The following is a 16,254-nucleotide window of genomic DNA, read 5'->3' as shown; positions in this document are numbered from 1 at the left end:
TGTAGCTGTCAATGACATGGAGCCATAAAGTACAGTAGATGTCCTCAATTCTCCAATAACCCCACCTGTTGCTTTCTGTAAGGAATCTGAAGAATAACTTGATCATGTTTCTGTTCTGTCCTGTCTCACAAACTTTTTGGCGCGAAATTAGATCTTTAAAAATGAACAATCTCCCAAAATTAGAAATCTCAAATATTATTTTTTACATAGATACAATTGACAAATCAGTGTCTCTTGGTTAATGTCATTCTTCTACTGGCTAAATATAATATACACTGTTGTAAGTGGACAAAAATGTTTTTTTGTCTCTATAAAAAAAAATGTAGTCATATTACTCTGCAAAAAAAGTATTAGCTGATATATCAAAGTATCTTTTATTTTAACCTCTTTCTGAAATGCCTTACTGTTTTTGTTATTAATTGTATTTATTTTTACCTTATTGTTTGTGTTTATGTCGTTTGTTCATGATGCCTCCCCATAATCTTGCTGGGAGGGGGGGTGGGGGGGTGGGACTACAATACTATCAAGAAAAAGATTAAACACAGTTGCTTGTTAAAAAGCTGCAGAAGCTCTGTTTATTGAGTTTTTCCATATTAACATCATTTACAAAAACTAGATTTACAGAAGTTATCCTTAGCTGAACCATCCTTGAGTTAGGCACAAATACAGGAAAGCTCAGTTCTAAAAAAAAAAAAAAAAAAAAAAAAAAAGAAAGAAAATTAGATTTATGTTTTGATTAAATAGCAATGGTTATTAAAAGGTAATTCATGAATACGAAAATACATCATGGATTTTGAAGTTGCAAAGTAAATGAATGAACTGAAAATGAAAGCTTTCCAGTGATTTAAAAAAACTCAACGTATTTGTCTAACTCATTTTTAAAATCTAAATCCTAAATGTGCATACTTGCACACCAAAACAGAGAATGAGCAATAAAATCAACACGCAATAAAGATCACAAAACCTCAGCTACTATTGGAAGTTTGTGGGCTGATCTTTGGGATTAAGTGGAAGGGAAATAAAATCGCTCGTCTATATTCCATGCATCTCTCACCCAAACTGCCTTTTAAACTGTAATGACAAAAATCTAAGAAGTTATTATAATACAGTCTCCACTTCCATGTCCAGTGATGTGTTTCAACCAATCAGATCTAGTGAAATCTGATTATTCCCCAAAGAGTTTCAAGAGGCGAGGATGTGTTGTCCAGTGCTGCACGTAACATAAATAACAGAGGATGATTATTTCTCCGCCATCATGGTTTCTCCAAGTAGCACTTCGAGTACCTGTGCACCTATGAGTTGACAAAGACTGCACAAGTGGATTACCCAAACATTCCTTCATACAGATTCCTTTTCTTGAATAAGAATCTGTATGAAGCAGCATCAAGTCAAAGTCACAGCATAGAAAACGAGCGAAACGTCAAAAGTTAACTGAATTGTGTAATAAAACGTTTAAACGGGTTTGATAAATGTGCAAAAGGATTTTCTATTCTCTTGAACGACATGTAATGCATCCCCATTTTTTGCCAATGTATTTAAGGGTGCCGGCACTGGAAAACAAAAGGTGAATGTGCCAACTTCCCCCTTTTGTTGGGGAACAATATCCAAACTGTATGCAAGGGGTGATTTAACACAGTCAACACAGAACAGCCCATGCGGGTAAAAACACTGTTTGCAGCATGTTAATAGAAACATTCATAGTTGACAGAAAGTCTGACCAATACTAAAGTGACATTCTCTTACTCCAAAAGTAAGAAATAAAAACATGTTGCTACTGAATTCACCATTGAAACTCAATACACAAACATCAGATGAGTTTTTTCATCTGAAATATTGAGCTTTCTGTCATCAGCAAAAGAAATGACCAAACGTAAGAAAAATAAACTAAATAAAAACCCCAAGACTCATGTAATACTCATGTAAGACCTTCCACCCACACTCATATTTTTTTTTCTTTCTCATTTTTGACAGCAAGTCAAAATCATGACAGGCATCGTCTGTTTAAGCTGGTGGCTCCATGTTGTGGCACATGAATGAAAGAGCAATGCAACCTTACACGAGTAGGTTTTTGCCCACAAATTTATAAAACGCTCCAAATACTCAATGGATCAGTGATGCAGAGGCCACTCCCAACCGTCTCACCTTCTTTAGTCAGCCCAAACAGTCCACAGGCCATGTTTGCAATGCTTTTTAATTACAGTTTTGAATAGGTGACGACCATTGACTACACCAAATGGGGCAAGGTTGAAATAGCTCTGTTGTTGCCTCTTGGGATAATGAGGTGGTGCACTCCTGCTTAAGCTAATCTGTACATCAGGGTGCAGGATCCTGCTGGTTTTGCATGCGCCTTTCTGCAGCTGCTGCCATGGTTCTACGTCTCAGCACAGTTGAGTTCAGATCTGCGAATAAATCCTCCTCCAGTCTGGGCAAATCCTCCTCCTGCTCGTCGGACGTTTTGTTCATGTATTTCCTACAGAGAGTGGGGGAATAAGGAAGGATGAAGATATGAAGATAAACGTCATTTGGTAAAAAAAAATAAAACAATGAGGAATGTATACCCCTGATGAAACTTTTAAAAAGCTCTATTTCTAATTTTCAGTAATTGTCCTTTCTGTATTCTTCCAAGTAAATACAACTAGCATTGTATCTGTCCTGTTCTTGCCCACAGACAAGAGAAAATGTTTTACAAGTAAATTTATTTTCAGTTTGTAAAACTGAGCTTTTGTGCGCAATCCCGTCTGGCTGCACATTGTTTTCAAGCCCAACAAAAGATGATTCAAAGCTGATTCTATATACAGGGTTCATAAACATTTTAACCAACACATTTCCATGACTTTTCCATGACTTGGCAGCAAGTTTCCATGAATATACATGACCTCTAAAACATCAATGTATGAATGAAATATAGGAATAAAACTACGTAAAAAGTCACCACAGTGGAGATCTAATGACAATTACTGTTTTATACAAAATAAACATTTGTTTAAACTAACACTGATATACCAGCACTATGTTGTAGTATATGTTGTATAGTAATCTAATATAACTGCAATAACTGTAATAATAACCGATATGCATGATGCGTAAAATGCTAGGCACGTCACGCGTGAGAACGCGCAAGACTTTTCTATACGAAATATTTATTGATCAATTTTAAATCTACCTTATAGGCTGTTATTACTAAATGTTATCATTAAGTGAGAAAAATAAATTCCATGACTTTTCCAAAACTTTTGGGGTGAACTAGGTTACTTCCAGGTTTTTTCAAAACGTATGAACCCTGTATATATCATAATATGAAGAATAAAACTCAAACATGTGGAGATCCAACCTGCGAGCTTGCTGGAGCATCTCTTCCTTCCTCTGTTTTAACATCTTCTGCCTCTCCTCCGCTGACTTGGAGAAGCGGCCACCTCTGACCTCCATGTTATCCGACTCATTAAGGTTCTGTTCAGCCGCCCCACTGGGACCTGCCTGCTCATCTGGAGAGGGGTTCACGTGTGAAGGACCATGTTCTATGGCCTACAGAGGGAACACAGGACAGCGTGTTACTTATGAAGACCATGGGGGAAAACAAAAAAGGTTATTCAAAGAGGGTGTGGAAGTGAAATGCTGACAGTGTTGTTGGAGATATCTGAAGAGCATATTGCTCCAAAAAAACAAAAGAAAACATAAGCTCTGCATTATCAAAGGAAACAGAAGGGTAAAATATGCCACTTGTGTGAAATGTAACCACCTGCGTAGGGAAAGGCACCTGGATGCGGCCCTCCAGAATGTTGTCTGTAGTTACTTCCACAGAGCGGGTCAGCTGCAGGTCCTGCATTACCAGGTAGGAGGGCACTTGAGGAAACATCTCCTGGACCTGATGGGCCTGTAGACCAGAAGGTTCATCAGTGATAAGAGCAACAGGGAAATGGTTTAGAAAAACATAAATGAGATGAGGGAAAACACACTATTCTCAGTTAAAAACCAACACAAAAACTACATCAACACAGATGCATCAGTTATTAGTAAAGTTGAGCCATACACCACTAAACTACACTGGTTATTTTAACTATGTTAAACCACATCGATTTAAAATTAATATCGACACATAAATGATTTTCAGAGCCCGAGTGTAGTGGAAATACTGAACATACAGAAAGAACGTTCATCTAAATGGTTAGCTTCACTAGATAACTAATGACACTAGATAACACTGCAATCATTTGTTCCATGTCTGTCCACATTTGATTTCTGACTATATGAACATTTGTATGAAATTTGAAACTTAATGTACAAATCCTGACATCCTGAAAGGTTTCTGCGATGTTGAACATAAAATAAAAAGATGTTAATGAACATATTCTTTTCATAGTAAAGGAATAGACAAATGGCCAATTGACTTGATATTTCATGTTTAAATATTAAACTCAAACAATGAATTTAGTCGTAGAGGAAGTAGAGGAAATATTGTATTCAAAAGAGTTACCATATATAGATGTAGAATTTCTTTTTTCCCCACATGTACATGTGGAACACAACTATCTCTGAAATTACTTGACTGTTACTTAACTGACAAAAGTTAATCACATAGATCCTTGTTTATTCAACACATAAGATGTGCAAGTCTACATGAGGAAACTCAAACTTGTCCACATCTGTACCCGAGAATGGGATGAACAGATTGGCAGACAGATGACCCAAATACATATTTCCAACAAACAGGACTTTACTCAGCGCTGAGGAGTAAAAAATCATCTGTATCATCGCAAACTAACAAAAACTCCAACTGAATTGAAACATGAACTCACCATGGCCATAAGCTGGGAGTTGTTGGCCTGAGCCATGCCCAGAATATTAGTGGTGTGCATCACTTCTACTGAAAAACTGGGCAGCCAGCTGGCAATGCGAGATCCTGCGAGAAGAACGTTTGGATTTCAGTCAGCTGTATGGTCACTTCACAAGTCATTGTCGGGTTTGTGTACGAAACACTTGCCATCAAAGTGGAAGAAGTGATTGTGTTGATTGATGTGGGGTCTAGCATCTGGAGCGGCTCCAGCTGGGCCGATATTGTCTTCCAAACCGCCACCCTGCTGCTGGCTCCTCACCGGGCCACCGTCTCCGTTAATGTTCAGTGACGTCCGACAAGTGGGACAGGATGTGTCCTGCTCTAGCCACGAGCGTAAACAGGAGCTGGAAAAGAAACACCCAGGAAAAGTCACTAGCATCATGCAAGTAAAATCATTCCTGCATGGATCATAATAAATACATGGAAGAAATATTGTTATTACTTATGGAAGAGATGACCACAGGGTAGTTTGCGTGCGGTCAGCATGGCATCCCAGCAGATGGCACAGTCGTCATCATTGGCTGCCAGCTCTTCTGCAGTAGCAACAGCAAATCTGCACAAGATCCACATTACAAAAATTTGCATCAATGGAACAAGTAGCTCTCTTTACAAAAGTCTTCAAGAAATAGAAACAAAGGAGCAACCTGGCCTCCATGTTGTTGATGACACGAAGGTAGTTTTTGTGTCTGCGGATGCGGCGCTGGACCTCGTGGAAGAGATATCGCAGCTGCATAAAGATAACCAGGCTTGCCATGGACAGCCAGATGTTACCAAAAAGCTATTGGGATAGATTATTGAAGAGAGAAAATAGAGACTCGTTAGAATAGAAACAGAACCAAAAGAAGTGTAAATGACCCTAGTAATGTTTTCTTTATTGTAAATTAGTTCACACGTGTTTATTATTCTGCTGCAGCATTAACGCAGCTAATGCTTTTATTTTGAAATGCTTAAACCAACGAGGTGTCTAAGTTGGTTGACGCTAACGGTTCTACAGCAGCGCTGCGGGTGCAAAGAGAAAGGAGACGGTGAAACGGAAAAGGGCAATTGTAAACTGTGATCCTAAGCTGAAGACGGTTCCTTAGCACCTGGTTGATGGAGGAACAAGGTTGGTATTAGCGTTCCGCAGTGTCAATGTTTATTTAGTTATATTTCACGGAGCATACAAGTTGCAGTTAAGTGTAACGGTTATGTTTAAAGTAATGTAAAGGTAAAGTTTATATGATTCATTGTTATTTGTTATACAAGATCACAATTAGTTACAATATGATTTACGTTATTTCTATTTCAGGATACAATGTAATATTTCAAAGGAAAGATAGTCAATGATACAATATAATATTTTAAGGTATGATTCATAAAAAAGGCAAAGGGAACATACCATTTGTGTTACTAATTGTATTTTTATTTTGTACATTTGTAGCTCTTAGACAACGCAAGGCTGTTAAATAAAAGGATTGTGAACCATCAGTTTGAGAGTCCATCTTTTCTACTGGGACGCTAAAAGCAAACTAACTTTTAAGAACATCCTATTGATATTAAATCTTACCAGCATATGGATGTGGTGCATCAGGTCAAGAAAGAGCATCGCCAACTCCATGATGAAGTCTGTGTAGTAGACATATGTGCCCTTGCTCTCCCACGTCCCCGGATGGTTCAAATCCCACAGATGGATGGAGTATCTTGAGAGATGAGATACATGAGGGTTAGAAACTTGCATTTGAGACTAATTCCTGTCTTGTCTAATTTATATAGTAGTACTGTGGCAAAATTCTTAGGTCTCCCCTGTTTTTTTTGTTTTGGCAGACTACACCAGTCACTTTTATTTTCAATTCTACTAAAGATGAAAAGAAAATACAGGAATTTGGTACCCTTAAACTTAAACAGAGCTAAATCCTAATTATTATTATTGCAAACATCTCCATGGGACAGTCTCCTTAAAAATAATTAAATCAAGACAAAAATAAATACAGAAACAAACACTGTCTTTTAAAACAACAGTTTAAATATACTTACCGCATGATAACATGCCCAGTGCGGACAGTAACCAACAAGCACTGAAGGGGACAAAGAGAAAAAGGTAAAAGGTCAAAATGATGCAACGTTTTGGGTTGTCTGCTTTGCACACCAGCTGGAACCAAAAATAAAATTTAAACTGAGGCTTTAAGTTTCACAATGATGAGACAGTATGGCATCAACTATGCTTGCTGGGATTCACATCTGTGAATCCATTTCACAGAATTGCCTTAATTCATGGGGCAATGCCACATTTAATGGTCCATAATACATTAAATAGTCCAGTCCCATGAGGCCTCGACAAGCACGCAGAAGAAGCCAATAAGATAGTTTGAGAGGAACTAATATTCTTGTTAATCTTTTCTTGACTGTTTTCAAGCACGGTACAATAGCAGAGAAGCTCATGAGGATATTGTTCAGGACCAGATAATGTCATCTACAGGTAAGTTACTGCTCAGACACCGGAGAGAAATTAATTATTGAATAAGTGATGACAGTGCTATACATGCCTTGGTCCATTTAGATAATTGAATTCAGACAGCATCGAGGAAACTCCAGAATGCTCATTACAATCATGACAGACTTGAGTGGGACTCAGTTTGTTTTGCTTTAAAAAAAAAAAAAAAAAAAAAAAAAAAAACACAGAGCAAGGGTTTTCAGATGCACCCTAGCTGACCGATGGCTAGAAAAATTTCCCAGAATGCTTTACGTCATCATTTGCAGACTGAATAAAAAAAAACAAAAAAACATGGCGGACATTTCTAATTTTTTAGTGAATAAAATCAATATTTTGAGTTAGTTTCTGCATAAAAATGCGTTTTGATTACATTTCTAGCGAGAAATATATATTTTACTTTCATAATATTCACTCAGTGAATGTACATTATCACTCGTTTGCCCGTTGTTCGCGAAGATCTCGCCAGAATAAAGGCTGATTCATGGTTCTGCGTTACACCAACGCAGAGCCTACGGCGTAGGGGATCTTAACGGTTACTTTTACGCCTGAAAAAATATTAAAACTTAATAAAGTGGCATATTAAGAGCACTAGAGCGGAAATTAAAACAGCTTCTAGCCTGCTTCCTCTCAGCTTCCTGATATGGTGTGACGTATGGGAAGATTACAAGGGCCCTAAAGTTTGTGGCTTCATTTTTAGGGCTAGTGGTAGTGGGTGAGGGCTAGTGGTAGAAAGTAGGGGGTGTATTGGGATTGGCCCTTTATTTGACTTTACTGTGTCATTTTATGTTGCTTTAGATAGCCTGTTTCATCTGTAAACATGGCTATGAGGATATCCCCTTTTAGAAATGTGCAAACCTTTTCTGCTTTGTACAAAGATTAGACTTGTAGTCTTCCAAAAAGCAGCACCTCTGTCAGCATGCATGAATCTAGGTTACTACAAGTGACACACTTAGATTTTAAGAAACCAGAATAAATGGTATTATAATGTGATTTTCACACCATGATCTTTTTGTGGTAGATAGGTAATCACTAAAAGTGTGACTACATTTCTCAAACGCCAGCACTGATATTGTAAAATATGTGAAAAAAGTGTGTTCTCAGAGAAACAAGAGACGCTTCTGTCGTACTGCTCCACTGATTAAATAAAACTGGTTTTGATGCATTTTAGAAATGTTTTCAATGACAAAGAAAGAACTCTGACGTGTTGGGCTTTGGAGCACATTTAGCAAACTCTATTTAAGACAAAGTTTTTACATAAAAAGTGCGCATGTGTTACCAATCATTTAAATAAAGTGTGATCTTCCACCCTCACTGAAGGTTTTCATTGTTTAAATTGAGTTGTGACTGACTTCTCACCTCTGCAGCCATGAAGGAGAGGGTGTGCATGCCATGGGAAGCTCCTAAAAGACCACAGACCACAGCCAGACCACAGCAGTCCATGAGCAGGGAGACCAGCAGACAAAGCACTCTCACATGGCTGCTCATAGGAGTCGAAGGGGAGAAAGACAGCTGTAAGGAAGAAAACACTGGGCTTTAGTACACTTAGTCTTTTTCAGATCTCTCTTTTCTTATGTCCCAAGGAGATGGTTGAATTGAAAAAAACAAAGAAAACCCAAAAACAAAACACAGTTCAGACGGGGCTTTTCCACTAAAGCAGATCCAGTGCTAGTTCAGAGTTAGTGCCAAACTTGGCACCAGATTTTTTTACTTTTCCACCACCAGCCATGAAGAAAGGACTGGTTCAGACTCGGAGCCAGGAAAACTGGTGCTATGCTGGCCTCTACCTTACTGAGCTAGAGCTAGTAACCAGGAAGCAGGATCCCCTTCCCAACCAAAATACTGCGACCACCACACGCACACAAAAATAATCACTTTGATGAGAAAAAAAAGAAAGAACACAATGGTCTGTGGAGGAAACTGTCCATGTGCTACCTGAAAGCAGGAGAAAACCTATTTTAATATGTACAGCAGAAAATGAATTCACTTTCACAATTTTCAACTGAATTTAAAAATAGCATCCACGTTTTCATTAATAAACACTATTAAGTGTTTCAGTATTATCTGCTCGTGTTTATGAGCCCATATATCCCACTCAAACATCAGGGATAAATCATCTGTGCGACAACATTTGTTCATTAAGTACTTGGAAATTTGCACTAACTAAAGACGGTCCAGAGTTGCAGCAGGCGTTTTTCACAGTGGGAGTTTCAAACTGATTTTTTTTTTAAAAAGTGTTTGGATTGTCATTAACAAATATTGCTGAATAACACATGCTGTCATTTATGGATCCTACTTAAAACTGTGTGTATAAATCTTGTTTGTAGCCAGCTAGCCAGCATTTGAAATTGACAGTCGGTATTTATGCACCACATCAAGCTTGAGTCACAATAGTTGTTGTGAAGCAAACAAACCCAGCAGTGTGTGAATCTTCATTATTAAACAATCTTAGATGGTGTAAAATCACCTGCGGCGTTTACAGATCCCACTCAAAACAGCAGTTGTAAATCCTGTTTTAGCAGTGTTCATGAATGGCGTCAACATTTTGAAATGCCAGTTGGCACAGCAATGAGCATTCACAAAAGCAAATCAGTTTTAAGAGGCTCATAATAAAAAAAATAAAAAAAACAGCCCTGAACTCGCTCTAGCACCAACCTGACACCAGCTTCAAGTTGTTGAAAAGAGGCAATAGTGCTCTCCACATGGTATAGGGAAGCACTGTTTTTGCCCAAAAATCCAGTCACAAAAGTGGAAGCAATGCAACAAATTGTGTTACTAACAAGAAAAACAGTCCCGACAAATTACTTTTTGGTAAACTAACTCGGTCAGTATTATGCATCAAAACAAAACATATAAATTGTTTTTTTTTCTAATATCATTGCAAACAAGAAGGTAATTTCATTAGAATTTTGTTTTCCCCAACATGGAGAGTACAATCTGATACTAGAGCAGCAGAGTGACTGAAACTGTACCAGCAAGCGTGCCAATGCAAGGAATTATTAATAGACCTAGGGGTGAACTGGGCACCGCTAGATTCAGACTTACTGAGAACTTCTAGTTCATCTTTAGAAAGCCATCCATAAAAAGTCTGTAGATCTGTTGATCATGTGTCAAATACTTGCTTTTTAACTGCCTTGCATTTACTCTCAAATGTACTTCATGAGTAAAAAGGCGATTACTAGCATAGGTTTATATCCATGATGTTTAATTTGTAACAAATTAGGGAAAGGGCTTTAGAGGCAGTTAAATCCATTATTTCGACAGCCTTTGTTGTGTCAGATGGATCCATAAATCGACAGAGAGGTGGTCATATCTGTCCAAATAAATTGATATCAGTACAAACCCTACAATATCTAACCACAAAAAAAATTTAAATAAAGTTTTAGATATGCACTTTACTGAATGAAAATCATAATCCGGAGCCCTAAATGCTAAACTGGCCATTTGCAGTAATCCCAAAAGGAACTTTAGTTTCAGCGTGTTTATAAGTTGTGTCTATGAGGGAATTGTAATGCAAGTAAATACAATGGTACAGTCTTTCTGACGTGTTTGTAGTATCGTGCAACCTTCTGTGCCAAGCACGTGTCAAAAGAACTCCTGTTCAGCAAAAACAAGAAGAATAAATTAAAGGAGACCCAGCCCTTTAGTAATCCTTAACATGACACGTCAAGTTCAAGCTACATTTTGACCACAGGAGTCCTTTTCCCACAAACACCCTTCTCAAAACTACCTCACTTTCTACCACAGACCGCTAGGGCTTACATTTCTGGATGTTTTGATCAGGAAAAAAGAACATAATCCTTTTTTGAATATCCAGAACTTTCAGGCTAGTGCTGATCATTTTTATTGATCAAGGGGCTCGCTGCATCTTATTTTTACCACAGTCATGTCAGTCTTAAATATCCAGGACAGTTAATAAAAGAAAATAAATAAAAAATCTATTAATTCTAAAATTGTACCACAAAAATAATTGTTATATTGGTCAAATAAGGCCAAAACAACAACAACATTGCAACATATCTGGATAGTTATATAGATGACACATAGAGTTAAATGTTTAGCAAATCCGTAACTGAATAACTTTTCTCACTTGAAATCTTTATGATTATCCAATTTTACTTGAAAAGTTAAAAAAGTTGTAAGAAGTTGAACATGTTTAAAATCTAAATTTCACAGCCAGAGAGCAAAGGCTAAGGTAATAGCAGAAATATTTTTTTTTAACAAAATTTGCTTCTCTGTATGACTAAGGAAAAAGAATTTGCTGCTTCTAAAAGCAGGTAAAGCAAAGAGGAAAGAGGCCAACAAAGCGCTAATATCTATTTAAATAAAAGGATAATATTATGAGAGAAAAAAATCTTTTTGTGCTTGAGAGGAAATATTTAGATGTCTGAAGGACAAAACCAAACCAAAAATGTCAACCTGTCACTTTGTGGAGCCACTTAGGTACTTAAATATGTCCTTCAATGAGCAATTCATATGTACCAAATATCCCTCCATCACTGACTCAGATCATAGTAGACTCGAGTGATCCCATCTTTATCTTCACCCAATTCCACTGCATGCATGAGGCGAAGGGACAAAAAAGCTCCCAGGCGGGACGTTCAGACAAACACGAGCACATTCAGTTTTCATCAGATTAATGGAAAGCAGTTCCATTTCCGATAGGGCCCATACTTACATATTCAAAACGATCTTTGCATAGCTGAACCATGAGATGGAGGAAGACCAGGGCTGAGAACCATAAACACCACATTACCACCTCCTCGACTGTTTGGACATTCAATACTCCAAAGATGAAAATAAATTTGTAGAATATGAAGTTCCAGAATTTGTCTTTGAGGTGCTGAGGGGAAAAAAAACAACAACATGCTATTAACAAATCCATCCTCAATGTAAAGTAGAAGACATGAAAGAAGCATTTCTGGTTTAGGAAGAAATTACAAGTAAGAACACAGACTCACCTGCTTCTCACTGACTCTGAGTGGGCCAAACACCACATACTGAATCATTTTAGCAATTAACATCAATGAGCAGCAGAATGTGTTGACTAATACCTACAAGAAAGAAGAGAACAAGGTGACAGTCAGCTTTTTCTCCCCCAAGAAGAGCATTTACTTATCACCAGTGTTGGGACTAACGCGTTATTTAGTAACGCGTTAAAGTAACGCCGTTATTTTTGCGGTAACTGACACTCTAACGCATTACTTTTTAAATTCAGTCACGCAATTACCGTTACCAAATGGTGCGTTACTCTGTTATTTCTGGCCAGCTACAGTGAAGCTTTTTTTCCCCACACACGGAGACCAGAGGAAATGTAGTGGGCGTGTGTGTGCATTCAAGGAGTTTCGCAACGTGGAGATTACATTACAGTCATCCCTGGTTTTTCGCAGGGGTTATGTTCCAAAAAGAACCCATGATAAGTGAAATTATTTTTACAATTATTATAGAAGGCTTCAAATTGCAGAGATCAGCACCACCTGTCACGCATTTCACTGCTCTTCTGAGCCGCTGCATCCCGACTTTACTCTGCTCTGTAGGGTCTTTTTCTCCTAAAGCCTGTGGTGCAGGTGTGTTTTTTTTGAGAGAAGAAAATGGTTATGGGGTCGTTGTTGTCGCTGTTTTTTTCTTCTGGGCAAAAATATTCTTATAAACCAACATGCTACCATTGGTTATATTTGAGACTGTAATGAACGATTCATCAAAGAGTCCCGTTCTTGAGCTGCTGCTGAAGCTCATTGGCCGTTCTCAGCTTGTTGCTAAGCGACCAACGTTATTGACACAGGAAGTGAGGAAGCGGGGAGACTGTTTAGAATGCAGAACACGATGCACAATGCAAATCCATACAGTACCTGCTGAAATGAAGGCTAGAGGGGCATTAAATGGGAGCATTTAAAATAATGTTTTTATTTAAAGTAACTAAAAAGTTAATTTTCATAGTAACGCATTACTTTTTGGTCTAAGTAACTGAGTTACTAACTGAGTTACTTTCTAATGAAGTAACTAGTAACGGTAACTAGTTACTATTTTTCAGTAACTAGCACAACACTGCTTATCACACTATACAAAGTACTGTGGTGGACGGCACTCACCCATACAAAAAGACTGTCAGTAACAAGATACCACAGCACAGTAGTTGCCAACTCTTTGTTACTAACAGCACTGCTTAAATGTTCGTAATTGACTAGAGACAGAGCTGGTGTATCATCCCCATCAAAAGCCCCGAACCCGGGGTCGGTGACAGTAGTGAAGGCACTGAAGATGCTGCCGGCCAGCAAGAGCACACTCAGTGCGGTGTAAGTCTGCAGGCTGGGCCATGGAAACCTCTCCAGGAACAGCAGAGGCATCGCAGGAGAAGACAGTCAGTCCAACAGGCTGCAAGAGGCAGAAGTGGATTAGTTTTGTTTGCTTATTTTGGTCATCCAAAAAACAATGTTATTACATCGGTGCAACCATCATCATACAGCAAAACCAGAGAGGCACTACAGAGATGGCTCAAATAGATGTGACCAAAAAAAGGTGTAAGGCGAAGCATGAGCTTATGATGCCTATAACCCTATTATCATACAATCAATACTAGACAATGTTTATAAGGAAGTGAAGGAAAAAAAGTTAACGATTGTTAGAGCACAAAAACTAAAGACAAATACAAACAGTTTGGGCTATCAAAGTATAAATATACATGTAGTGGAATGTCAATACAAATTTGCATCCATGTTTTTATAGTATCAGTACTATTAGTACTGTGGAGTTGAGGGGGGATGAGGGGGGTGGCATCCCCCCTGAAATAAAAACTATCAAAATCATCCCCCTTGTAAAACTGCCATCCCCCCTTTCCATCCCGTATGTCATTTCATCAATGAATGTGGTTTTACTGCTATTTCAACATTTAGAGTCATCACCAGAAAAATAACTTATTTGACAATTTTCACCTGTTTCAAGTACATTTTCACTTGAAATAAGTAGGAAAATCTGCCAGTGGGACAAGATTTATCTTTTCATTACAAGCAAAAAAATCTTGTTCCACTGGCAGATTTTTCTGCTTATTTTAAGTGAAAATCTACTTGAAACAGGTGAAAAATTGTTGTTTTTTCCAGTGATGAGTCTTGTTTTAAGTGTAATGAGATTGTTCTACTAAAATGAGACATTTTAACTAGAAATAAGACAAATATTCTTGTTAAGATTCAGTTTTTGCAGTCAATCCATTTTACTTATCCTGTGAAGGACAGAGGCATATTTATAAGTTCAGAAAACTGTTTTTTATTGTTGTGTTTTGATGTATTTGATGTAAGCCCAGTGGATATTTAAAGCTTACAGAAGGCTGCATTTAACTGCTGCTATGTCATTCCTGCAGTATTTCTGCAGGTGTTTTGGTCAGTGCTATTATTTGTAATATATTATATTATTTGTAATCAGCACAAATTATCTGTCCCCATATGATAAAATCCACCATCCCCCCTGATTTTTTTTATACAACTCGAGTACTGAGTACTATATACATTAACTGTACAGCAATGTATTCTGTGTTTACCCATACACGCACAACCACAAACATACTCTCATAAGTAGTTAAACTCAGAACTACAGTAGTGATCGCAAATGTTCGTGGCTAAATCGAGTCAACATGTGTCGTATGATCATAATAGACATTTAAAACAGAGTATTCATGTTTTTTGACAGGTTTTCCAGGGTGTGAAACACAAATATTTATGGTACCTATCAGCTAACGCATATTGAGTTACCTTGAGAGTACATTCAAGGATGTAATACCACCAGCCTTAGTCAATAAAACTCTACTAAAAGCTGACATAAATGCCAGTAAAGAGCAGATGCTGAATAGTTGAGGTTCACCTCAACATGCAGCTCACCTGCCGCCGTTACCTAACACTAGCTTACCTTTAGCTGATATTAGCGGAGCGGCGAGGCGCTGCTGGCAAACACTTAACCACAAGCTTCTGTTAATTCCTCACTCACAGTTTGTCTCGGGTTTAGTCAAACACAATAGCCTGGGTGATGAATTATGTAGTGAAGTTTGCTTTTAGCGCTGCTGCGTGAAGAACACCGTCATGTTTACTCCGCCGAGCAGGCAGCTGCGCATGCGCCACGGAAACGACGTCATCGTTAGCGTTTAAAGACGCAGCGATGGAAAATAACCCAAATAACCCTGAAATAACCAGAGGTGTCAAAAGTATTCACATTCATTACTCAGGTAGAAGTATTGATACTAGAGTTTAAAAATACTCCTGTAGAAGTTGAAGTATCAACTCAAGTTTTTTACTCAAGTAAAAGTATAAAAGTACTGGTTTCAAAACTACTTAAAGTATAAAAGTAAAAGTAATGTAAGGGGGAAAAAGCAATTAAGGACAAAAGCCATTGAAATGAATGCATCTTAGTATAATGCAAATATATTAAAGAACCATATATGTGTACTATTGAGCATTATCATGTGTTTCAGAGAGCAGAAGATATGACTAGTTGCCTATAAGTATTGTAATGGTGCAAAAAGTCAAACTTCAGAGGCATGTTATCATTTATCCTAACCTTTATTGGAATGTACATCCAAGTTTAGTTGCAGGAATCTGAGGGCAACGGATGTAAGAACAAAACTGGACAAGAACATCTGAGCCACAACCACAACCAAATTCACTCTATCCGGACGGAGCAATTTAACTGGATAGTTTTTTTTTAAAGGCCGAAATGAAATAGAGTAACAAGGCTGTTTTTAAAATGTAAGGAGTAAAAAGTACAGATAATTGTGTGAAAATGTAAGGAATAAAAGTAAAAAGTCGTCTGAAAAATAATTACTCCAGTGAAGTAAAGATAACCAAAATTTCTACTTAAGTAAGGTAACGAAGTATTTGTACTTTGTTACTTGACACCTCTGGAAATAACCCATCACAGGGCTATTTAGTTATAAAATAAAAAATAAAAAGTCATGTCTGCATTGCTGTTTGACCAT

General features: G+C 37.7%; 1 protein-coding gene across 1 annotated transcript; it reads right to left on the bottom strand.

The window, feature by feature from the left end:
• Nucleotides 1-545: 545 nt before the first annotated feature.
• LOC133463431 (E3 ubiquitin-protein ligase AMFR-like) lies at nt 546-15,382 on the bottom strand. Its single transcript, XM_061744976.1, has 14 exons — nt 15,192-15,382; nt 13,388-13,670; nt 12,260-12,352; nt 11,977-12,141; nt 8,658-8,810; nt 6,845-6,885; nt 6,378-6,510; nt 5,476-5,609; nt 5,274-5,384; nt 4,979-5,175; nt 4,794-4,897; nt 3,737-3,871; nt 3,332-3,522; nt 546-2,470 (listed from the first exon to the last, which is right to left on the bottom strand). The coding sequence occupies exons 2-14, from the start codon at nt 13,640-13,642 to the stop codon at nt 2,314-2,316; spliced, it is 1,869 nt and encodes a 622-aa protein (XP_061600960.1). The 5' UTR covers nt 13,643-13,670; nt 15,192-15,382; the 3' UTR covers nt 546-2,313.
• Nucleotides 15,383-16,254: the final 872 nt, after the last annotated feature.

This window comes from Cololabis saira, chromosome 2 (assembly GCF_033807715.1).
Source record: "Cololabis saira isolate AMF1-May2022 chromosome 2, fColSai1.1, whole genome shotgun sequence".
Classification (NCBI taxonomy): domain Eukaryota; kingdom Metazoa; phylum Chordata; class Actinopteri; order Beloniformes; family Belonidae; genus Cololabis; species Cololabis saira.
Note: the sequence above shows the minus strand (reverse complement) of the source record. Positions and strands in the feature narration are given on the sequence as shown.